Source organism: Acromyrmex echinatior, chromosome 14, assembly GCF_024713525.1.
Source record: "Acromyrmex echinatior isolate Ae372 chromosome 14, ASM2471352v2, whole genome shotgun sequence".
Taxonomy (NCBI): Eukaryota; Metazoa; Arthropoda; class Insecta; order Hymenoptera; family Formicidae; genus Acromyrmex; species Acromyrmex echinatior.
The window spans coordinates 8971256-8998169 of record NC_141865.1 but is presented as its reverse complement, the minus strand read 5'-3'; the positions used below and the strand labels follow the sequence as shown (position 1 = coordinate 8998169).

The 26914-nt window shown below is 42.4% G+C and overlaps 1 protein-coding gene and 1 long non-coding RNA gene across 12 annotated transcripts in view; both read left to right on the top strand.

Annotated features, from left to right (window-relative positions):
* The window catches only part of LOC105148835 (uncharacterized), a 231977-nt gene that overhangs the window by 133247 nt on the left and 71816 nt on the right, over nucleotides 1-26914 (top strand). For all 11 annotated transcript variants that reach the window (XR_015547299.1, XM_087413068.1, XM_087413067.1 and 8 more), the window contains one exon: nucleotides 8633-8756. Coding sequence is in view for 10 of the 11 variants with exons in the window: in XM_087413068.1 (XP_087269194.1) it covers nucleotides 8633-8756 (124 nt within the window). In the remaining variant the exon portion in view is untranslated. The remainder of the gene's footprint in view (nucleotides 1-8632; nucleotides 8757-26914) is intronic.
* LOC147907419 (uncharacterized) lies at nucleotides 9089-16163 on the top strand. Its single transcript, XR_015547300.1, has 2 exons — nucleotides 9089-15883; nucleotides 15965-16163. It is a non-coding gene; the product is annotated as an uncharacterized LOC147907419 (long non-coding RNA).

Below are 26914 nucleotides of genomic sequence, written 5' to 3'. Positions count from 1 at the left end.
ATCTTAGAGAGAGGGGGGGGGGACCACCTGGGACCACGCTCGTAAAGTTGGCGGTAAGCCTTGTTTATTGGCCGCGAGCACAGACGGAGAGATCTCTTTTATTTGAGGAATGAGCTTTGAGCAAGTAGGGAAATTCCATTTAGTCGTGAATAAATAACGGAGCACGCGTGCGGCGCGAATCCCTATCGGCGTTCCCGACCAGGGCATCTTAAATAACTTCCGCGGAACAAAATGTGGCCTCCTCGCCGCGTGTACGATAAATAAGTTCGCCGTAATGAGAGGACAATTTTACGGCGCGCCCTCGCCACGATAATTTAACTCGTATATGTTTCTGGAATGAAGGTCAGACATGGAGGGACGGAAATGGGAACCGCGAGGTGGAACCTATCGATGTCGTAGTTTTTTTTTGCGACAGAGACGATATATGAGTTAAAAAGGTTAAAAGGTTTCATAGACGGTAAAATTACCGTCGCGTATAAATTTTCTAACTTGTTGGAATTACTCGGCGGTGACATATAGTGTGGAAAGACAAACGCAAAGTTGGTGAATCTATAAATTGTCACGAACTATCATGTGGAGCTTTGCAAGCGCGGTTAGTTGGAGTTGGAGTTGCAATCTCGACGAGTTGCAATTTGCGGATATAGTCGATTGGGTTGCACGATTGATCGATCGTTCATATGTCTACGTCCTCGTTCGCGCTTCAACGGCGCCGCGTTGACCACTTATAAAATTACATTTTCGATGCGCGCGATCGAATGTTCTCGGTTAATTGAATGGATTTATTTGAGAAGCGATGAATGAATAAGCTTTAAATATTTATTCAAAATTACCCAACGACCTTATTTTATTTGCCAAATAACGTGTCGGATATGATAAATCAGGGAAGAAGATACGTCTCTGAAATTTTACTTACAAAATTTATTCGTACTATTTTTCTCCAATTTGACCAATTTGATAAGTATTGCCTGTTACGTTTCATATTCAACGAGAAAGGATACAGTAGGTACATCAAATGTCGCGATAATATTCTATATAGGTTAAGTGGCTGACTAACGAATAACTACGTATAACTGGGTGAATTTTATTTTGTGTGCAACAATGTCCATGATAATGGTCGTAAAAGTCTTTTTGTCATCGAAATTTGCCACGTTGTTGCGATAACCTTATCTACTGATGTATATATATGTTTATACTTAGCTATTATTGCGTATATGCCGACAAAACTTTGTTGCTAATGACATTATAAGCCATTGCGCCGAGCAGCACTATCAGCGGGAACGTACAGCGTTTTTTTTTTTCCCCAGTCATTACACCCAACCGATATCTCAGCACGTACGATTTCTGCACAATAACGTCCGCATAGACTGGACGCATTCATTACTGGGTGGAAAAAGTAACATAAGTACGTTTTCCCACTTACAATTTCCCGATCGATCGTCGTCGAATATCGATTATCTTCACCCGGCAGAAGAAGTTGCCTTCCTAATATAATATTCTTCCGCGAGTAACCAAGTACCGTAAGTGACCGACTCCCACACGTGTTCGTTGTTTAAATAAAATATTACAAGTTGTAGACTGGGCGTCTACGGCACACATAGCTACGTATACAAGATAAACTCGTTACTGAGAAAGACGATGGAACGCGTGGGGGTCATTCGTTTGAACAAACAGCGGTTCGAACTATCATCTTGCATCGATGAAGATACAGTTGTGAGCGACTGCAAACGCCATTGGAAATAGGTACACGCGGTTAGGCTCCCCATAGGCGGAAAGTGCTCGTTCATGTGTTACAACTCGGTGAAAGCAATAATTCGCTCGCTCGTTCCGGAATTTCGGCCGGTTCGCGGCGATTCCGACGCGCCCGCGACCGCTTTCGTTTCTGGCCGATTATCCGGTCGTGCAATTTATGTTGGCAAATGACTGCAATCTGCGCTCGATCCGACTCGTGAAACATTCCCTCTCTCTCTCTTCTTCGACCTCGACTTTCGACCCTCCTCGTCCTCCGCTACTCCCCCATCCGTCTCTCAGGCTCTGCCTCGTCCGGTTCACTCGCATGCAGAAAAGTGCAAAACACCCGGAGGAAACGAGCGATTCGTGATCGGACGCCGTTAACGTTTCACTTTTCGTGGTCGAAAATTATTCGCTCCCCCAGCTATGTACCGAAGACTCGCGCGTACGTTCTTTTCGATAATATCGTATTGCTGCTTCGCCCGCGGATAGAGATCGTTTTTCGAGGCGTAAGGTACACCGACACAAATAGATCGTTGATAAACAATTCGAGGATACGAACAGATATAACACAGTCATAACTGTGGACGACTAATCGAATGATGCGAAGAAATTAAGATGTTGAAGCGATCCCAATTTAAACTCTGGTGTTAATTCTTGAAAAATGCAACTTGTCAAAATATTTCTCTTATTTTTTACGCACAATTCTCCATTTAGTGTATGTTAAAAAAATGATAATATTATTACACAACATTAGAAAATTCTGTTGTCCAGAAAATAGAAAATAATTTCATATACTATAGTATATTTTTTAATTCAGGATTCGTGTAAAATTGTAGTAAATTGTAGTAAAAAAGCATCGTAGTCGATACGTGATGTGTGCTTTGAAGAATGAAATTAGTCTGAATACATATCGCGTTATATTCTCGTTAAAATCTCTGCCGCTTTTGTTATTCGAATGGAAAGCGTTTGAATCGATACCGGGTATTACCCTAACGTCATTAAGGCATGACGTTTAATATCCTTCAATTATTTAGGCCATACATTTCGTAGTGTATCGGGTTTCGACAGAATCTAATGAATGTCGCGATCGATCGGGTACCAATGTTATCATGATCTGCATTTGCGATTTCGGTGAGAAGCAAAATGCGATGGTGTGCGAGCGATGTTGTGAATCGATTATCGATTTCAGCGGCGCGCAGAACACCGTTCGAACGACGATCTTGCGAATTGAATATTGATTTCGTGACAGCGTACAGCGTACAGCGCAAAACGCCAGCGGGTAGTGCGGTACGAATCACGTTACGGATCGGTTATTGATTTTGATAGCGTAGTCGCATGAATCGGTCGAAAATGGCGAGCGAGCACGCCGATTAATTGCCTCTCACAAAGCCGCCGATAAAGCGACTCTGAATGCAATTATTCACTTTAACGTGTTTTAAGTATGGATGATGAAAACCGATGGTCAAATTAATTTCAATCATCTCTCTCACTTCGACTTTTGTGATTTAATATTAACGTTGTGCTTTTCCCGCGTATTACGATACATTGTACGCGTCCCCTGTATATGGGTCATTATTCATGCGATAATTCGTAGTCGCTCCTCTCGATACGATTATCACGAATGATCATTCTCCGCTTGCGGCTGCGGCATGGAAACATTTCTAGCGATGAAGGCATTACGTTCTTATATTAATGATTTTTAGTATCAATATAATCTATAATAATATAAAAAAAAACACGCTTATGCTGCTAGCAAAATATTTAGATATCGAGTGAAATGACGTAATATTTTCCGTGATATGACGTATGCCCCGCTGTGTTGTTATCGCGATGAGTCGGAGCACCGCGCGAATCGGGGTGCGCTTATCAGGGTACGACGGTTCAATTTTGATTGCATATTCGATGATGCGTGCACGTGTACGCACGTGTACGCACGTAAGCACTCGCGCTCAACTCCGCGGCAACGAGGCAACATCGGACAAATGCCGCGACGCATCCGATGGCGGCAGTTTCATTTTATAGTTAATCGCTCTTTATCGAGCCAGTCGGCCGCAGTTTCCGCGTAAATTATTGCTGTCATAAATTTATCCCCCGATCGGTAATTATCGGTCCGAGCCATCCGCCGGAACGGGCGCGAATTACGAGCCAATTCCAATTGGCGCTTCAGTCACTCTCTATCGCACGGCGACGCGGCGGTTATTGTTACCGGGAGGCGACTTCGACGATTTACTGCAGTGACCTACGTTTAAAGCGCATGGCGGATTAACAATTTCGGGCGTTTCGCGAATTTCCTATTACGGCGTCACGCTTATCCGCCGCACGCGGACGATACGCAATTGCGGTAACTGCGAGCTCGCCGATAATAGCTACACAGCGGATTGAATCGCGCGGAACATGGCTGCATTGTTAACGTGAATTATAATTGCATCGAGTCGCTACAGCATTTTCAACGCGATCTCTCTATCTACCTATTTCTCTCGTATTTCTCGCTCGCTCCCGCTGGTGTGATGTCCCCTTGCGCATTTAATGACGCAAACGTGGACCGTGAAGCGCGTTAAAATCTCAATAATAATTAATGTTTGCGATATCGAATGTTTGTACATGATGCGATTATATGAGATTAACGCGAGACGGTATGATGCCGTAAGTTTGTTTTACAAATGCTCTCGAAGCGTTACGTATTCAGCGTTTGAGGCTTTTTATTAATTTACCACCACATGTGAACGTATCAATAATGATGTTTTCATTCGTTATTGCGCAATTTTTACTTGCAGCTACAAAATTGCACCATTGTACTCTCGGGAGAATCTAATTTGTTGTTTGCAATCGGACAATGCAGAGAGGACAGACGCGAGACATGACAAATAAAAGATTACGTTTGCTATTCTCACGATCGATGTCGAAATTAGTATCGTGGCGGCGCGTATCTAACGGGTGGACACAATTAAGTGTGCGTGCAAGTTACCGTGAACGGTTGTAAAGCTCACGCGAAAGGTAAGCGAGCGATCATAGATCGTAGATAAGTACAGTCCAGGCGCCAACATCATTTTCAACTTCGAGAAGTATAGTCGTGGTGTCGAGGGTTATGGGAACCTGACCGTTGTAGTTGTGCAATCAATTGCAGATACAATGTTGTCTGTCGAAGGATGCAACGAAGAAAAAGTTGACTATTATACTAGTATAAAAATTGAACAAAATTGAACGGTAATTATTTTTAACAATCGAGCAAATGTTTGTAATTATGTAGAATCCTGTCATTATTTTCTTTATATTAACAGAATGTCGTTAACTAACTTTACAGAAATTTGGATAGGGAAATTAGCACGTGGTTCTATTAAAAAAATAATGATTGTTTCAATACTTTACAGTTTTATAATTCTTTAGCAAAAATAAAAAAAAAGTTGCGCATTTTTTATATTATTAAAAGATCAAAATTGAAGAAGTAGCAGCCGGAATTCTAAAAATGATTACAATCATTTTTATTTCTAGTAAAATTCTATGCTCTACAAAAATATATAAATAGCGACTATATATTCAGTCACGAGTTAGAAAACTTATCTACGGTGCTAGTCTTGAATTATTAAGTCTTGAATCAGATCGACTAAATTTATTTCTATTCGGATTTAGGTACTTCAGCAAAATTATTATTTTTGTACGCTTATGCAGATGTGGATCCTTTTTTGTCTCTTCGGTCACATTAAAATTTCTCAATGTTATAATCGAATTGGATGTAATTTTTTCAATTAAAGAGAGTAAAGAATAGTTTTTGAGATCAATCGCAAATTCGGCGCGCGCCGAGAGATATTTTTTTCTAATTAAGAAATTAATTCCCCAGCGAAGTCGTCAGTTTTCCCCTAAAAATAACAGTCCCTGAAAAGCTACCCTCTTAATCGAGCATTTGTCTTTAGATGCGATCTCAGTCCCCGGCAATGATATTTCAGGTATAACGCGGCCTCTTTAGCCGGTGGCAATTGCCGCGTCCCTGTAAACGAGCCTACTTATCCGGGGGTTGATTTACTTCCCTCGCAACGCACATCGCCGCAACACCGTTTCTCGTTGGCAGAATGAGCAATGGTCTGAAACGAGCGGGAACAGCTTGTTAATTAACTCAATTAAATTGTTAGATATTACTTTCATTCTGCTATCCATCCACGCCCCTCGTGTCCTCGTAATATTTCCATAACAGTGAAAAGGTCGTTATCCTCGAGTGTGTCGTAAATTCAAATAATCCAAGCGTGTACTTTATTATATATATATATATATAATTTTCGTCGCGATTCTGGGCACTCACGGGGTATGTTACCAGAGACAATTGGAGAAAGAGTAGTCCTCCAACACGCATCTCACGCGATGACCTTTCGTATTTCCAAATAGAGTCGCCGTTACACACCAGATGCTAGTTCTCGAAAACAAGAATAATTACGTGATTTCGCGGTGGCGGATGGCGAAAAGGGCCGGAAAAAGGGGCGCGCGAAAGGAAGGCGGTGAAGAGGAGGAAAAGCTGACACCAGTTTCGCGGGCGGTGGTGGCCATGTACTTTACAGGGACAAGCGGCTTAGCCAGCCATGCCGGTGAACATAATTCATCCGGTGTAACTCGGGGTCTCTCTTCTCCGTTACTGGCACAACACGTTCCAACGCACTTCGCACGGACGGTGGAAACGGGAGGAAGTCTCTCCCTGCTCTTATTTATGGTATTACGCGACTGTACATTCAGATTCGGTCGCTGTTTCACGGTAGCGGCGGCGGCGGCGGCGGCACTCCATGTATGGAAAATGGCTTTTGCCAAGGCGTTACCGAATTATTTATATGCGAGATGAAGTACACCGGTTAGTTGCTCGGACGATCCCCAAATCTGCCCTCGTTGAAGTTCATTCCTTTGGTAGTAGTGAATTCAGTTTTGGATTGCACGCTTTATGCGGTTAAGATAATTGTACGTAAGCGGCGCTTTTGAAAGTGAATTTTACGACGAAAACTTCACTATTATCGATATACTCCGCTTGTCTGCTAACTTCGTTTCCCAGGCATTCTCGTGGCAGAAGAACTGGAAAGTTATTAAATTTCTCAAAATAATTAATGAACTATTAGCTGTTAATTTAATTACTTTTCTTTCATTATCCCGAAAGTTTGAGTTCTTTAACGTAACGAGCAATACGATTGTTATTCGAAAGGCAATATTTATGTTAAAAAACTTTTATTTATTTAAGAAAACTTTTTTTATTTATTGAAAGAAAACTGTAAATTTGAAACAATAATTATTGTTAAGTGAAACTGAATGAAAATATAAACTTTAATAATTTGCAAACTGTTGCCGCACATAGGCAGGATGATAAGGACTCGGAAGGAGAGTATTTCTCGGTGAACAAATTGAATTCAACAGAAATTAGCGCCAGGGTAGGTTTACGAATCCGTCTTGTTGTCATGAGAAATTATTGCCGTGAGTATTCCCGCAGGACGAAAGGGAGGCTCTCGCCTTTTCCCGTGGGGTTATAATGCTGAGAACGAGCCGCTCGCGGTTATTAGTTTAGGAAGCTGCAAAGTACCCCGAAACAAAGTCTCTTCTCTCTCTATCTCTCCACCAGGTAATCAATATACAGGCGACGACCCCTGCCTCGTTTCACCTTGTCGGTTTATCCTGAACCATCGGCGAGAATCCCGGCTTACTTGTTCGTTCCAGGCATAGCCGGCAGACAAGCAGTATCTTTAGCTAATAAAGCATCCCCTTTTACTTCATCTCCCCTCCCTTATGAAGGGGCGGCCGACCAAATTATAATACGCCTACCTCATGTTTCTCCCCTGAAATGCTCTCAGACTTGATCGCTTTTCATCATGAAGCCGATTACGCGACCGGCATCCTTGAACATTTTTTTTTTTGCCAACAGTACCTTTCCCGTAAACAGCTCGCTTAATGTGCTTTCAATTGGATAGCCCACGGTTATTAGAGGGGCAGATAGAATTTGAAAGTGGTTAACCATGTTGGACACGTTCAATTTTTTTATGCCGATTTATTTAATGCTTAAGGAAAAGAAAAGGTCACTAATTGTGTAAGCTCTTTTAAATACACAGAGAATATGTAATTATTTGCATTAGAAACGTTTTACAAAATAAAAAATAAAAACTCGCAATCTTCCTCGTGCATTGTACTTTTTGTAGAATTTAATAAGTACGTGTATCGTAGTACAGCATCTTCTGATGCGTTTCGAACTTCCCGGTAATTTTTGCAGATGTCTGGCGAGCATCTGCCTCGATTAAGTAGTGTTTAACCTGTAATTTATTCCACCGGCAACGGTCGGGCGTTCGCAATTTACGCTTTAAATTGAAATGTAAAATTATCGTAGTGCATTGGATTCCGATTCAAGAGTTTCAGAGCGAGAGTGGAATGAATCTATAATTTGTAAGGTCTGCTTAAGATCCGAAGTTTGTAAAATCTTGCAGATTATAGCTTTACACCGCTGCTGTTCTGAACCCTTTAATTTGACGCTCTGTATATACATTGTATATATATATATATATTTTTTTTTTTGTGGTTTTTTGCAATTTTGGATTTTTTATTTTAATATTAACCAAATTAATGCCAAATTAATGAGTAATAAATCATCATTTATTTAAAACTGTCAAGGTATCGCGAAAGAGAAGCTCTAGAGAATCGCGTGTATTTCATAAATTACGAAATGCGCGCAATTGTAGGTTGTAGGTTAGTGCGTTATTTACACAGACAATACATACTGGATAATAATGGAAATGCAGTCGTTAGTACCGCGGGGAAAAGGAATGACCAAGACACGTACGCTAAGCTCGGTAAACATTGTGCAATTCACGTCGCGTACGCATCATAGTTTGTTTGCACGTTGTTAAGCCGCGGCGAAAGTTAGAGAATAATTCTGTCCATTTCTCTATTTCAGTCCAAGCAGTACGGCGCTGGGTTCGCTGGACCAACTGAAGGAATATCTGACGACAGTGGGAACCTGCAAATGTGGCCTCGAGTGCCCACTCAGACCCGAACAGGTGTTCAACTTCGACCCCAAGGTAAATACGCAACCGAATGTTACAATTGTATGTTAATTTGTTTAACATTTCCAAGGGAAATTAATCCTAAGAGAATTCATCAATTTTCATTATACATAATGAAAAGATTTCGCTTCTAAGGACTGTTAGACTAAAGCCAATGTTTTCCACATTTACTTAATTTAAAGTTACGCGTTACAATTGTGATGAATATATACATTCTATATATATATATATATATATATATATATATATATATATATATTGGGTCATTTAAAAAGTATCCGCGGTTTTTTCATTCAAAATTGAACAAAAAACCGCGGATACTTTTTAAATGACTTATATATATATAAATGTATGCACATACATATAGATACTACTTCTAAAATGCACCATAAAGTTGAATAATTTTTCACGTTCTAATTACAATCTCTCGTTTTATGAGCATTATTAATATTGATTCTCTTGCCATATCTCAGTACTAAAAGAGATTTCCGGAATTAGTATTATAGCGAGTCAATCAGTACAATGACTGTCGCTCGATGACCCGATATGCGAACATGCGATGCCTCGAGCAGACAGACTGTTGCAGACTATGTAGATACAGTCGGTGACGCGCTTATTAGGGACGTTCATTATGCTTTATCCTTTTACGTTTGCACCGTCGAGAGAGAATTATTCCGACGCGTCGCGACGGCGAAAGTTCATGGTACAACCTGTTATAACTACGCGTCATGAGCGCGTGAGTATAATCACGCTTAATCGCCGGCGGCAGTTAGGCACCGTTTATTTATTTATCGTGCGCCCGTAATTGGTTCGCGTTCTCCGTGTATATGCAGCCGAGGCTCGTGACTTACCGAGGATAAAATATCGCCATTATGCGTGCAGACGACGACGAGGCGTCTCGCCGAGAATGTATCGCGCCGTGCCGATCTCACCTTCTCTTCGAATCGATTAGGAAGTGTAATTCTTTCTCGTGACGACTAGGAAGAAATTATTTCTCGTGACCAAATGAAAGCGTTCGATTAAGCGTTACCGTAAATCAAAGCGCGCGGCTCGAAGTGTGTATCTGAAAAAGAATCTTCTTTCTGTTATATTTAACAAAATTTTCTTGGTTAATAATTCTAATGTGACAATTTCCTTATTTTATAATTATACAATTATTTAACAATGTAGTAGTTAGTAATATTAAATGCATTTAAGCGGAAAAATGTATACGTTTTACACATTCATTGTGTGGTTCATATCATCTTTAATCGACAAATGCTCAGTGATATTTAGACAAATGCTCAGTGACAACAATAAAGAAATGTCGCGATTAGTAAAAATAATCTTTTGTTAAAATGTCAAAGAATATTTCAAATCGATTTTGGATTAATAACGATAATGAAAACAGCTTTTATTGTTCTTCTTTGTTGTTTGATATCAACGTAAATGTCATGGGAACGTAAAAGTACCGGGAAGAGATTTTTTTCTGTGGTGCACGTGAACAACAGCATCTTAAGTGTTATCATTTCTTGGTCTAATCTTCTCTCGATTCCACCGAAAGTTTCCTCTCTTTCTGTCTGTCTCGTTTCGAATTCGTAGAAACGACAATGAATCACGTCCGTGGAACTGGTAAAGCAGTCCCGGAAAATTGTACCTCTCACGAAACATCGCCGCGAACAAAACACAATCGAGCGTCCTGGCGCTATTTCTGTCGGCACGACTGCCGTAAATACGTAATTTTTCTTACTTCCGCTATTTAGATATTTATGGTGCATTCGCGAGAACGCGGTGGCACGTATCTCGATCCGCGCCAACGATCCCGAAGAAATATCGCGATCGTGCGTGCCAACGATCGCGGCTTATTAAGAAATATCGCGTCCCGGGCACGTAACTATTGTTCGCCTGAAACGAAATGTGTGCTCCCTTGAAAAAAAGAGTGCTGAATCTTGCGTTTATGGCGCGAAACAACAACAACAAGTCTAAAACTCTCTAGTGCACCAAAGTTCGGCCGACGTTTGTCGAAATCGTCTCGTGACGATTGATCGATCGCGGTCACGCTTTCGATTCTACAGGGTTAATTTTTTTGGATACCGGTTTTTCGGGGAGGATGAGGAGAGATAAAGGGTATAATAAGGCTAATTTCATGCCGGAGAGGAGAAGGAGGGAAGGGTATGTTCCGTGCATACATTAAAATTTTAGGAAAGTACTGGACACGTTGCGCCGCGCCGGTAGATAGCAGGAGACAACATAAAGCGAGAGAGAGAGAGAGAGAGAGAGAGAGGGAGGCGGGAGGGGGAGGGGACGCTCATCAGTTTTGCTTAATTATTCCGGTAGCATGCGACGATATACGAGGAAAACGTATAATTATCCGTGCACCTGCTTGCTAACCACTCACTCAACCGCTGCTGCTCGCCGTCATATACCAAGTGCACCATCAGTGCGTTAATACATTCCCTAATTAAAGTTTATCGTGTTTCACCGATCTGAGGATACTCTCCGGGCATAGGTACATGATCTGGTCCGCCGTGTTGACGACATAGCGATCAACACGCTAATAATTAATAATCATTTGCATATCTCTAACACCGTAACATGAATACGATAGGAATCGTATCGGGTTTATCGGCTATAGTTTATGATTATTGTTGACATCTCTTGTCGCTCCTATCCCTACATGGTCGTTTAGATTCTTTGGAAATCTGAGATCGATGATTGAATCGATAATCACTGTCATTTACATTCCGATTTAAAGAGAGGAAATTATATATATATAAATTATTTCTATAAATATGTGTTAAATTTTTAAATGCCATTGTTAGTTAAAAAATATTTAAAAATAACATTAAAAAAGATTTAATTATTATATTATGTTATATTTTGTTCCCTTACTTCAAAAGTAACAGAATTAAAAAAAATTAAATTTTTTGGAAAAGGGAAAATATTTTTCAACTTAACAGAAAATTATTAACTAATAAAATAATATCGGCAAGTGTTATTTTTGTCATTTTCGTTTCACGACTGTAAAAAAATCACTCTTTCTGGGTTGTGCTTTTGATATTTTAAAATGATAACAAATCCAAAATAATTCATAAAAGGTAATATAACTCGAAATATCATCATCAGTTTATATTTATCTTAATCGGTTGAAGCGACTAACTTTCTTTAAAATTTTCATTGAAGCTTTCATTGAAATTTTCAATTCTTTGGCGCGTACGTCTCAATGATACTGAAAGGCTTGAAATAACAGCCATTACGGCGCGATTATATCGAGATATCTTAGACGCATTTCCACGATGCCTCGCTCGAGCAAAGCGAACTATCTTCTGGCATTCTCCAGCGAGTACAGATGGTATCGTGGCATCCACAATGCAAACTCACCTGGACAATAGTACTCGAGTGCTCGTTCGTCTTGGATAAAGAGGGGAAGAGAGTCTGGTGGAGAAGTATGTAGATTGTCGAGTGAAATCGGCATGATGCTTGGGCACTTTGCGCTGCATCTCGAAGTGCATCGCATTCGTTCCCGGCAGTCGGCCTCTCAAGTCGCGACATACGGCGAACACGGCGACACGAGATTATTATGGTAATCGAGCAGCGTCGCTCATGGCCCCGTCACGAGGCCTCCTACGCTTTTTTTCCTGAGATCTCAATGATCTCAGATCTCAAAACGATATCACGCCTACATGTACAATAGGTAGCTGGAACGTGAATAAAGATTATATTCAAGAAAGTACAAATACGATCATTTCAATCTTTAAACGTTAACGACGTATATATTGATTGGTCGAACGTCCTCTTCCCGAAGTAACTCATAAATTGATTTCGATCTTTGTGAGTTAATGACACAGTGCGATAAATAACTATATTTTTCACGTCTTACACAGTATAACTACCGTTATACTGGCAAAATATTACGGCAAGCGGATCTGACGCGTTTCTCAATATGGACCTGACACAGGCCGGGTAATATCAAGAACACGCTGCGATAATGGATCGACTTTGCGATACGAACTTTGATACGTCTTTCTCAAGCGACTCACTCCTGGGGTATTTATGAGCGACGCACGCACACACGCACACACACACACACACACACACACACACACATGCGCGCGTGTTCCCGAGTATCTCCACCTGCATTAATCAGGTACCGTAACTATCGGGACGATCTCTCACGGCCTATACCATCTGCCGGAGACAGCAGCCTTAACGTCTCTCTACGGATCTTTGATTTGGCTCGATGTTTTATCGCACCCGCGCTACTGGCGACCGACTGGCCAGCCGGGTGTGAGCCGGATTCCCTTCTTTCTGCCTTTTCTCCCGATGCTCCTTTTGTAACTGCCGACGTTTCCGCCTATTGTTGCGCATACAACGGCGCGAAGAATCGGCGATGCGAGGAACGATTCCTCCGGTTTCTCGCGGTCTTATCCTCAAAGTGCTATCGCACAGACGGAGCGTCCGTGAACTCTGTGTCAGGTTCAGCACGTGGAAACATTTTTAAGAACAGCTAATTCCAATCGCGATACGGAGTAATTCTATCTATTTGTCTACTTTTTTTTTCTCGAGACGTATCCTCTGTTTATTCTATTTAACTCTGCCTTTAAAGACTTCGGTTAACAGTGGAAGATTTAATCGGGATTAAATGGATAATGAAAAAGGAATGATTATGCAGCGATAAGATTTTATGAGCGTTATAATTAACGAAGGAAATTTCTTATCATCGTAATGATATTTCGGAATACCAGTAGAAGCCAGCATAAAGTTCTCGTTTGTCGCAAGTCTATAGTCCCCGTTCACGTCTGTGCGGGGGTTTCGAGGCGTTAGTTTATAGAGTTGTTGCTATCCATTATCGCTTTCAGAGGAACGGCAGGATGACTCGGGTGTGTCTCGACGAATGTATTAGACGAGCGCTTAAGCTCGCGTACGAGTTGTGCCGTGACGTTAACAAAGGGCAAGCGAGTACCCTTTTATTACACCAAGCCCGTCTCGCTTAAGCCCGTGCGTAAAGTAATTTGCCTTAATGAATTTGCATCTTCTCTTTCCATCGCGTTCCTCTCTACTTCCGTCTCGTTTCCTCCGGCCTGCATTTTTGATTCACAATTAAACGGCTGTTACCTCCGTCTCGGAAAAATCTCAATGAAAACATTTTTCTCGGAACCGCTACTCAACTTCTCGCCAGCAGCTTTCGCGAGAATACGCTTTTAATCCTTTGCATTAATTATAATACACGTCTTTTCCCGTTTTTCTCTTCCCTAGTTTCCGTAGTGCTTTTATTTAACACTCGGATGGTCATATTTAACGCTTGCTAATAATATAATGTTACAATTGATGACGATATAATGCTTAAAATATTTTAAGGTAGACAAATTTAATTTTTTTTTGTTTTTAAATAAAAATATATGAATTAAAGAAGTAATCATCTTACACTAAATTTTTTTTATTGGTTTGCGTCAATTTAGCATTTCTTTTTGGTTGCATCTTTTAACATTACGATGAGATATCGACGTCTGAGAATATAAATTTGTTGTACGACAAGATTTAACGCGTCTCATAAACCATAGAAAATAACTACACGAGCATATATCGAATATCATATTTTCGATAGCTAGTAATTTCTCATCTTTTCAATTAGTTTCTTCCGTGATTTCTCCAACACGCTCGTAAATATACCGATTTCACGGTACAAAGGACTGACTACTTGAGCAATGTACAAAGTATGAATCTCGCGGATAAGGTAGTGAAAGAGTGCCGTCAAAGAGCGTACCCTCGAAAGATGCTCTTTTGTAATCGGCTCGGGCCATCGGCAAGGAAACAAACTTCGCTCTTACAAAGAAAGTAATCTTGCACGATGTCTCGGCTCGTATTCCGGCGAACCTCAAAAGTTTCGCCGAGAAAAAGAAGCGAATCCAAGATCGTGGGTAGCGAGGGGACGGAATTTCGGTTCCCCTTTGTAATTGCCAAACGGTCTGAGACCAAGATTGTCGAACTGTGATCGTCCAGAGAAACTTCGACACGCAACGTAATGCACCAAAGAGCCGTTCAGAACTTATCGTTTTACTTGTCGTTTTATGCTCCTGTATTCTCGTTCGACTTAATTTTTTTATCCCTTGCCTTTTCGGTCGTCGTTAGAGCTTGCGAAATGTGCGATTTAAGGATATCGTAGGAAATAATAACGTTCGATAATGTTCAGCGTTCTATATTTTCCGTTGGAGATCGCCGAATTGCAACTGAAAGTGTTTTATAAATTCGTCGAGTTTTGCAAAGATATTGCTGGGACGGTAAAACGAGCCTGTTAAATTTTGAAAATGAGAAAAGGAGGTTCTATTTGCGGTATATAAACGTAGGAAATATAATATTCCACTGTTTCCGATTATTCGCGACGAGAGACATCGCGATCTCTCGCATTCGTTGCAGTCCGTGGTTTAATGTGTAAAACTCTCGGTTATACATATCGTACAATACAAGCAGGATGCGGATATCGTGCGCTCCCGATAATACTGGGATAATTTGATTTCCTCAGAATTGCCGGGCTTGCTTCGCTTAAATTGAATTTCTATTAATAAAAACGGCGGGATATCGGTCGCTTGCGTACATTCTCTTTCGATCTCTTTCCTTGTCAAATACACACATACTGCCTCTTTCCTTCCTACTTCTCATTTCGTTCGCCGCAGCTTCGGATTTCTCTCTTTCTCCGCCTTCACATCCCCCGCATTCTTTCTCTCCTTCTGCGCTTCTCGCTCTCCCTTTGCAACCTCCCTCCCGCTCGTTCAATCTCCCTGTCTCCCTGCCAGTCTACCGCGACGTATAAATTTATTGCGCTCATTAAGTTGAAATATGGCATCGGGTATGTTCAAAGTTTATGAACGTTAATGCGACCGCGGTGAATAAGACTGCGCGCGGCTCGTTGCTCACGCGATGTGAAACGCGTTGCCGCGACCAGTCCCGCTTCAATCCCGAAAGAAAATCTAGCTCGACAGCGCGCCTTGCGACGAATATCGCCTTCGAAGGATATCGCTCGTGATGACCGTCGTGTATCCGTTACCGTCGAGATTACGGCCGAGATATCGAGGGTCATTGCTCGACGAACAATTGATCGTGCTTTGTGACGGACCCTCCACGTTTTGTGCCTAAGGTTCAGTTTTTCATTATCTGCTTGACTTATGGTTAAACTTAACCTGATGTTTCACTCAATAGGCTTCATCCATCAAATTATTATAGATGAAGCCCATTGGATAAAACATCAGGTTAAGCTTAACCACAAGTTAATCAGATAATATGAAAAATTGGATCTAAATATATGATATGTTTTTTTGTAGCTCAACTAGTATATACTTTTGGAGTAAAATGGATAAATTTATCGACATTTTCAATTTGAAAGTTTATTTGTGCACAGCAGGGTTTGCTTGTGAAGTTTTTAATTTTGTAAGCGGAAAAAAAATTAAATACAGATTACCTCATGCGAATTCTTGAAGAAATGAATTAGAGCATATTCAATCCTTCGATCTACGTACTCGACATATTTCAGCTTCGCGACGCAGCATTTCCGATTCATTGAACGGTCGAAATTTGGCGCGAAGCAATTCGATTTGTCAGTCGCTTAGTGTTCGCGCGTTTATCGTGAAATACGGGGAATAGACGGACAACGTGGAAACATTTTCACGGCTCGTTGCGCTAAAGCGCTAGCCGAGGTTTCTTTGGGGATCATCAATCGGTGGCTACCGATTCCGTAGATCGAAAACCGCGGCATCGTTAATATGATTTCCGACTCGTTCCACCACCGCCGTTGCCGTCACTGCTGCCGCTGATCGAGGCGAAGCGAGGCGCAAAGAGGAGGATCGAAGGGTAGTTACACACCTCGTAGTCAGTTGTAGAAGGGCCGCATTGCAGCGAGCAACGGAGAAGGGCACCGCCGGGGACACTTGAGGTGAATGTTTTGCGAATGGTCGGTAGATGTCTGGTTTGCTCGAGGTTGATATCGACCTGGGTCTCGAGTCTGGAGCCGCCGCCTTCGACCCCCTCTACACCGTTTTCTCCACTACCAGTACCACCACCAGTACCACCACCATCACCACCACCACCACCGTTGGCACCGGCACCACCACCGGCACTATCGCCATCAGGACGGCTCGTTTCCACCACCAGCAGCGGATACACCTCTCTCGCGCGCCGCTCAAAGTTCACGTCCGTTTCATATGTCTCACCTCGTCCCATCACGGATTCCAGCTTCTCGTCTCGCTCCCGCGGGAGCCTCAGGCGACCCGCTCTTTGCCTTCTCCTTCCGCGTCTCCCAGTTGGCGCCCACATACCTCCCGTTCGTCACCCAACGTCCCTCACTCTTCCCCACTTTCATGTCTCTCTATCTCCGTTAGTCGATCCTTGCCGCTCTGTTTTGTTTGGCCCTGTCTATCCCATGAGAGGGATCTAGCCTCTCTCTCGCAGCGTCCCGGGACTCGACGGTCTACTTCACCCCTTTCCCGGCGAGAACGTGCTACCCTCCTTTTCCTCCTCCTCCTCCTCCTTTCGTTTCATCTTCGTCGCGCACGTCCGCCGCCTTTCTCCTCCGAATTCGTCTCTCGCGGGGGGTAGGGTGGAAGATCGTTCACCCTACCTGCCTCGATTCGCTGCTTCTACGCCTCTCATCCCTGGGTTCCGGCAACGGCTCCGCGTTCAATCCACTCGCCCATCCGCTCGACGATACGAGTTCCATAGCGAGAGAGAGTTTCCGGTGGGATGGGGAAAAAGCGCTACGACGCGTCGCTCAGCGTCGGACGTAACTCGCACACATCTCTCGACGAATCCTCGCGTCGCCTCGGGGGTGAGAGATAGGACGGGTCAAGCTTTTAGGATAGATCGACTGAAAGCAACGACGTGGAAGCAGTGACTGTTTCCCTACTGTCCTTCTCGCGTTGATTAGTGAAAATTTAACGCAGCCTCGTATCCAGACGCGAACAAATTACTTCCTGCTCCTTCTTTTGACTCGCCTTATGACGGTGAAAATTCTATGAAATTGGCATATGAGTCACGAATTTATTCAATTTATTTCTGACAAAGATCTTCATATGCTCGAAAATTTAATTTTACAAAATTCAATTATGTATACATTTTATTTTTTATACTTACCATCCACTTTTTTTTTATATATTACTTTTACGATATTCGAATCAAACTTTTGGCATTATTTTTTTATCGTTCTAGTTTTTGCAACTTTTTGCAACGTAAACTATGATTGAAGGGATCAGGTCAATTTCTTAAATGATTGTATCAGTGTTACATTAACTTCACTTTATGTTTTACGAGGAAGAGAGAGAGAGCGAGAAAACTGGTAGATTTTGCCTAATTAAAAGTAACGAGAGCAGAAGTAACGCATCCGAGATTATGACGTCGCGGCTTGAACATGCGGGTTACTTAAGTCGCTTCGCGCTTTCTCTGCAAAGGCAACTTCGTTAGGACGCGATTCAATTTCGGTCAGACGGTGGTTTCCTCTCCGGTCCGGCAGCCTCGCGTGAGAATCACGATTCGGTCGGATTGTCCGTAATCTCTGGTCCGTACAGAACCGTCCCTTACGGTCGACAGGTACGTTGGCTCACCTGCAGCCAGCAGACAGGCTGAACGAGAATGGGATGGGAGGAGTAGAAGGGAAGGGCGGAACGAGACGGAACGAGATGGAACGAGATAGGGTGGAAAGGTACTAGCTATAGAGGAGGACTGCTAAATCCTGGCCGTGGCCCCGGCTTGTCCGTGTAATTTATGACGAGCGAGTCCGAGAGAGGTACCGAGAGAGCCTGTCGTGGAAGGACGCAGATAGGAACGGTAACAGTCTGCTTCCTCCTGTGAAATATAATTCCCGCGCACATTCACGGTTGGATAATCCACGTTCGCTTTGCATGAAAACTTATTACGCTCCCGGTAACGTAAGCGCCCGCTCGCGTTGTTCGCTTCGCGCGAGCAAGCGTCCGGCTGGTCCCGAGACTCATTGTCGCTTGCTCCGCTTCTCTCCACTCCACTCCACTCCACTCTACTCCACTCCACTCCACTCCACTCCACTCCACTCTTCTCTTCAGCGTCCGGCATGACAAGAGCAATTACACTTTTAAATTACGTTACACGATATTAAGCCCCTTCTCTTCTTCTTCTTCTTCTTCTTTCTCGTATTCGTTCATACGTACGTATGTGCCCGTGTTCGTTCATTTTTCCACGTTCCTTCCTGGACGCTTTGTTCATTCTCTTCCCCTCGTACCCTCTTGAATTTCCCGAATATTTCACCGACTCGATCCCGCGCTACCGAGATCTCCCCCTTTTTCCTATTATCTTCATTCAAATTCTTCATCGTAGATTTTGTGTTCCGAGTTCTGTTTTCATCAAATTGAAGAACTCATTCATCATGGTCGCTGAAGAACACTAGTCAATGATCCGTGAAAACAGAGAGAAACATTTCAAAACACAAATTAACATTTTGCGTTTGACGTTACAGATGTTTTAACGAGACCGTTTATCGCTATAACGATTAGATATGTCAGTACCGACGGACTGTTTTCAACAATGTGCCTTGTTTTCTTCTGAAAAAGTCCGCTCTCCTCGTCGTTACTCATCCCTATTTAGTGTCAAGCAGAAATAATTACGTTGGTTAATTGCATTATACGATATTAAATTCTTGCTTTAACTTTTATTACCGCCGCTACTCCAGCTTCCCTCGGTCTGATTCTCATTTCTTATTATTGTCTTTGGTATATCCAGTATCCATTTTCTCATTCTCGCCCTGTTTTTGCCACTCCGTGCGGAATCTTGCTGCCTCGCTAAAACTGTTGCATTCAAACTATATTCATTCGTCCGCCTTCATTTCCCTATTCTAATTTTCCCTTCTTTCATTTGTATCCGTTTTTCCATTTCGCGCAGCTCTCCGCTCTCGCGGCTGTCCTCTTCAGCGTCGAGTCTGACAAGAGCAATTACACTTTTAAATTACGTTACGCGGTATTAAGCCCTTTCTTTCGTCGTCTTTTTTATACCTCGCTGGCCACCGTGCCCGCTTCATTTTCATTTCCTTTCTCGCCATTTCGCTATTCTTTCCGGTTGTCTCCTTCCCTTTCTCCTTTTCTCTCTTTCTGTTTCCCTTCACCCACCATTTTTTCGCAGTTCTTCGTTCTTCGAGTTTTTATCGTTTGCCGTGAAATAATTACCGAGCGCCCGCGCGTTATATCTTTCTTTTCTCTCGACCCTGTTTTTCTTTGGAATCTTCCACAATGTCTATCTGCATAGTTTCATCCATTTCACTCAGATTTTCGCTTCCGTTTATTCTCCCTTTCATTTATGACACTTGTGCGCTAGTTACCTACCCTATTCTTTATCCTCTAGTCAACTCGATCTCGTTAAGGCGATCGTAGATACCGCGAATCGCGTTGTATTCAATTTTCCTTCGAAGAAGCGATCGCACGTCGCTTTTGTCCGATCGACGTCGTTTTTCCGCTCTTTACCTTCGTCGTTGACTGGCTGTACTCATTGTATTCAATTTTCTTCCCCTTCTCAGCTTTTCTTCTCGCTTCGTCGTTTCCTGTAGCATCCCACTCCACTGACGGTGAGGCACAGGGAATAATAATTACCTTTTCACCACCGACGCGAGGTCGAAGAATAGAAGAGGGTCGTTTTAATTATTTTATCGCGTGACCAGTAACCGCGACCTCTATCCCTCTTCTCTCTCATCGTCCCTCTCCTCCTCCTCCCCCCCCCCACCCCACCCCACCCCCAACCTGTCCTTCGTGATATCGGACGATGGGACCCGCGACATGACTGACGTTTCATTAATATCGCCGTATTGGCTTGGGTGTCGCGATGCTTACATTAATTTTAGCGTCCACGACGTGAAAGAACGCGCTCTATTAAATTAAGTAAGTAAACGATAGCGCGATTATTGATCTATGAAGGAAATTAATTTTGTTTTGTTAATATTGACATATGACTTTATATTAGCTGATTTTTTAAAATTTCATTATATCGTTTTATTTAATTTGTTTTTTTTTTTATAATATTTTATCAAGTCTTGGAGAAAATTGATATTTGTAATGGATTATCTCATTAGTCTTATTGATTATCCCGATCGCGCGCTTTTAATTCACGCGCTGTTTATCATTTTTCATTAAAGTATCTTCATCATTGAAGTACATTTTTTCCTAGCTTGCTGTGTTCCTACAAAGCTTGCTGGATTCGTGAAATTTCTGTAATAGAAGTTTCTTATTTGCCGGCGGTGGCGGAGAAATTTTCCGGCAGCAGTGTACGGTAATTTAACTAGAGGCGGTGCCGTTTTCTTTGACGGTTGGCTCCTAATAAATCAGGCAGAGACCAGGGTGGATACGCGCGAGTGCATGCGGATGGCGGGGGTGTGCGGGGGGTGCACGTGACGGGTTATTCGTTGGTTCGTCTCGCCGGTATTTCCGCCAGCTATTCAATTTGCGGGCGTTTCGCGCCGACTCGTCCCGGACAAATGATTTCACGCTGGGGCTGCTCTCCCTCTCCCTCCCTCCCCCCCTCTCTCGTAGATGCCGCGTACACAGGGACATTCGGTCGACGGTATCCACCCTCTCGGAGAGAAAGAGATACTCCCGTCTAACCTGGAGCGGTCAAATGGATCAACCTCACATCGCGCATTGTGATCGATATACCTACATCTCGCTCCACGGATCTCTCGCGTTTGATTAAAAAATTTATTTCCTAAGTGTGACACCCCTTGATACTTTGTCTCCGTCATACGCGATACACTTGCATTTTTGTTCGATATTTACGTCAGTAGCAGCAATTAAAATGGCCAACCTAATGATTGGTTCTACCAATGTAAGATTAATTCTAATCTCGATTTAATTTATTCTTTATCTTTTTTTTTAATTCTAACAATTAGAAAAACATAAACAGTGAGTTGAACCGAGATTAAAGTTAACCTACATTGATAAAACTGGGTCTTAGTCGTTGAAATATCTTTCGACGATCAGATTAAAACGTCCAGACTGTAACAACTGATATTGTAGTTACAATGATAATTGTTTGTTAATATTAGGTGTTGGAATTAATTCGTAGCGTTTTTTAATGAAAGAATGTTATTTATTTCACATGAGCATTAAAAAATACATTAATGAAAGTATTTCCCATCACTTGTAAAACGCTACGAATTAATTCCAACACCTAATAACATCAAGATTCATGATTACCTGCTTGACATTATGTCATTGAAACGAATTGACTGACACTCATTCTGAGGCAAGAAATCCGCGCTTCGACCGTCATGCCTTTTCCACAATTTCTACGAACTATTCGAGCTTTTCGCATCGTGAGTGGATATCGTAAGACTCGTAAAAGCTGTAATCCGGAACTGGCTCGCAACAAGCTGTCGTATCTCAGGGAGAAGAGCAGAGCGAAGCGCCGTGTGCATTGTGAGCCGAAGCGGAGTCGCGCGAAGATTGCACCGGATAAAAAGTGAGAGAAGGAACGGACAGGGGACGGAGAATTGTATGTCCTCCGTTCATTCGCTCGTACTGGTTCCTTTTTTGTTCATTGCGACTCCGTATTGTCAAGTGGCGTACACATGTCGGCTTTTCAAGTGTCTCCTCTTGGCAGGCACGTGTGAGAGATGCGCCATATTCGTGGATACGCACACGGATAGACGCGTAGACGCGTAACGTCTGTCGTGCGTTTTCCGCTTCGGTACGCGTTACAATATTGCTGTGGGAATAAGAAAAAAATGTCGCGTACGTGCAGTCCCCCGCTGTGAGACGAACGATCTTGGACGAAAATGTGTCTCGCGTCAGGAAATACATTTCGCGTTGTAATAGATGCGGATTCTACGTTACGATAAATTTCAACAGAACTTGCGGTACTTCGCTTTCTTTTCTCATGATCATTTCTCTTTAAGTTGAATATACCGTATATTAACGCTGCAAACCATTTTATTACAATCGTTCAACGTTTTAAAATCGTAAAGATCACATCGAATCTCGAGTTTCTCTCCTTATACGCTTACCCGTCACCTTATTGATTTCTCGCAGTTGAATTTTTCAAATGTCTCGCTAGATGCAGGCATTCATATATACCACCATATAACGTCTTGCATTCAGGATTTTTCTTCTACCGAGAAAGCTTCGAGCGAAATATTTTTGAGCCTTCTTCACGATATTTCTGTCGATCTGCCATCTGAAATATTTCGAAGAATATATTTTTAAAAGGAGATCGTTCGTCTAGATTGTTCGTTCTTCTCAAATGAAATAATAGAATATTAAATCATATGTATTACTACACTTTTTATTATATAAATTTCATTATTTTTAAAGAATATTTTCTTTTTATCACAGAGAGAGAGAGAGAGAGAGAGACCATCGTTGCATCAATTTCTCGCGAGACTGACTTATCAAAGCGCGGTTCCACTTCCAAGAGTAAATCTACTATCAATAAATATCTGTCAAACTCGGTACGCATCGCAAATATTCCTTTCCTCCGCTCCGTCTCGAGGTCCTTCAGAATATAACGTCGGAATATCGTTGAATTTCCTACATCCTGTATGCGTATCGGAATGAAGCCGCCAGTACGACCGGCATTATTCGCGGACTGCGAGACGCGGCAGAATATTTCAATATGTTTGTATATTTGACTAGTTCGTTGTACCGGAAATACTGCACTGCGCTTACACCATTCCCCGAGAGATTTCCGCCCCGTCGTGCAAACGGGCCGTATCTTGAATTCGGCGTTCGGGGTTGCGTTCCCTCTGGCCCGGACCCACCCCGTCCTTCCCCCTTTCTCTGATCCCCGGTAGCGTGCAGCTAATGGCACTTTAAACGCCTCGACGGCGCGCAATGTTGCTTTGTGAACATGTTGAGCTCTCGTCACGTGCCGTTGAGATCTGTGCTCGAGAAGCGATTGAACTGTCAGCATTTGGCCGGGTACAGGTTGGATGTACAGATTGGATGGTATAACTTTTAATCCTTTTTTTCTTAAATCAAGGTGATACGTAAATAGCACAAAAGAGTATGATACTATTAATATTTATAAATTATTAAATAGAAATTATAAAATATAAATCTAATTCTTTCGAGAGTAATAATAAAAATAATTACATATTAATCTTAAGTGAAGAAGATAGTCCAAGTTATTTCTTAAAAAAATTATTATATTTCATAATATTATGTATTTATTTTTCAAATATCCTTATTAATTCATGTGATTTTGCATTTTGTGAGATTGATTGGGTAATAAAAATCAGTATATATTTTAATTTCCAATTTTTATACTCAATTGAAGTTTATTTGAAGCTTGAATAATAGTAGTCCGATTAATCTGTTTTCGCATCTTCATTTTCCTCGACAATCCTATTAAATTATTTCGTAATCTATTATTAATCACCATTCAGATCGGTTTCCGATAGGCGAGCTTTTGATACTTCGCATTCAATTGTAACGCATGCAAAGTCATTGCGAATATAAATTGATCGCACTCTACAGAATCCCTGCCGTATCTAAATGCACCGTTTGCTAGCACTTGGCAGTAGTGATTTACACAAATTTCCAATTCAATGCGTTCAATACAAATATTAGAATGGAACTCTTCCGAGCCATGAACTCCCGGATCTCCACGATCCTTTCCGTTTATTTTTTCACATTTGAAACTGCACTGTATATCACTCAATGAACCGAAAGTGTCTAGTATCTTTCGTCGCATTCTTTGCAAATAATTAAATACGTAGGAAAAAAGATACGTTACTTTTGCAAGTAAATTTGTTTTTTTTTTTAATGTTTAATGAATGTGACTTATTTTATCTTTATTCGACTTGTATCGACATTTTGATTCTCTTGAACTTGATCCCTTTGTCACCCTCTTAGTATACCTCTGCCCTTTGTGTATTCTCATCGGCTCTTGGTTTCCAATCTGGTGTTCGCGTACACACATTTCGAATTAATTGAACGATACCCGCGCACAATGTTACATTGTACGAGCGAGATTAATAATACCCGTCGGATAGAGGGTGGCCGGAGGGTGCGTGGGTTCGGATACAAGGCGCGCAGATTAGGAAACGAACGATGAGAGAGAGAGAGAGAGAGAGAGTGAGAGGGGGGGGGGGAAGGGATGAGAATAGCGATTCGCGAGAATAGAGAAACGAGGGAATTAAATTGCTTTTCAGTCGTATGGAAGTGGTGTTTTACAAGGCGCGGTGTAAGATCAAGTGCGCGCCCTGGCAAGCTGCCACACCGTCTTGCTTGATAATAAATGCTCATTCAAGAAGAGGAGGAGGAGGAGGAGGAGGAGGAGGAGGAGGAGGAGGAGGAGGGTAAACGGCCGTTCGGCGGAGGGCCGAAGAGCAGAGCGGACGAGAAGGGAAGAGCGAAGGACCGGTCGGCCCTGAGACGTTTTTCTCCTCTCGTGGTCAAGCGCGGCTATAAAGCGCAACGAGACGGCCTCGGTGAGTCTTGCACTCGTTTTGCCCGCCTGCGCTCTCGCTCACCTACTCGTCCTATTGCTCCTCTTGTTTTTGTTTCTCCTCCTCCCGCTCCGTTTCGCTCCTCGAGGAATGGCTCGATTGTTTTCGATGCGCCAATTTAACGATGCAACGCTGCCTCGCCTTTTTGCCGTTGCAGGTGAGAAGAGAGCCCGAGGAAGAAAGTATACCGGAGAGATTCACGCGCGCGGTTTCATCCACGATCGAGAAAATACATTGTGCCCTCGGGAGGAGGTCGACTCGAAGAAATTGATTTCGCATTTTTATGTATATGTTGTTCGTTCGATGATCGAAGGAATGATCTTAGTTTCTGAAAAACTGTAAGGAATGAAATATTCAAAGGGACTAGTCTCTCTCTCTCTCTCTCTCTCTCTCTCTCTCTCTCTGAAACAAAGTCTTCCTTCACGTGATTTGTCTCACAGTACAGCGCACGGATATCGCGACGGAACCATTAAGCAAACGCACTCAGCACCATGACTCATTGTTTATGCATTACAAGGTACATCGTATCTTGCCAGCAAATTTCCTACGATACTCTCAGTCACCGCAAATTGTTTCATTCCTATTTTCGCGATATACTCCCAGCGGTATTGTCGCGTAAATTTTCACCAAGACTCGCGCGCGAATCAGCCTCGAGCGCGTTTGCTCGAGAACTTTATTGTCGAAAGGGAAATTCGCCGCTCGGAGTAGGTACAGGACGAAGTCTGATCGTATCCCGTTGTATCTCGTAGTTTCTCTCGCGTTCGGGAGGCGTAAAACCGACATTGTCGCGGAGCTGTAATGAAAATATCCAGCGGCTTTTACAGTATATATTAACTCGAGCTTTCACTCCTTGTCCTGTTTCGAAGGAAATTGCAGCAGCTCGACCTTGGGAGAACGCCTTCGCGGTCGCTTTGGATGATTGTTTCGAATGCGGCAATATAATGATCGCGACGGTGCGAATTGCACAAATCGACGCGAGGAGAGCATTAAGAAAGACAGTGTTTCAACTAGCGGCAGCAGGGATTAATGAATTTATTGATCGATCATTTCATTTCCTGGTTCATGGTCAAGTGGACGAAATTGCCACGTTTGAGATCCTATTTCCGATAAATCGATTTAACAACTTTGCAGCGTACATATTCGACTTCTCCTCTTTTTACTCCGTTCGCGTGTACGTACATTTTACCGAGGTGCTAGTCTGATTTATAAATACTATAATACTACATTGCAGCTTACAAACGCTTACATCGTAACATGGGCTTCTTAACTGAACACTATTTGTATATCATTTTACAGTATTTATATATTTTTTTTTTTTTTACTTAGGATTGTAAAGCCTTGGAAACTGCCATATTTAATTAACATGAAATGTGTATGAAAACGATTTTAAATGATATTTTCAGTCACTTTAAATCGCGCGAACCACGTGTCTGTATTGTTTTCCGTTTCAAGTAAATTTAATTCCTGACAAGCGACCAGCTTTGTCGGCGATCATTATCCGCTTGAACGATAAATTTCACTGCGTATATCGCGGCGAAACACGATGGTAGTGATCTAATTATCGGTGGAAATTGTGCTGGGAGTACGACGCCTCTATGGTGGTGGAGGTAGAATCGCCATAGTGAAGGCCGGATAGACTGATAGACGGTCGAACGGATAGATGGATGGATAGATGGATGGATGGATGGATGGATGGACGTACGTGTGTACGGGATAGCTGCCTGGATGGATAGATAGATGGATAGATGGA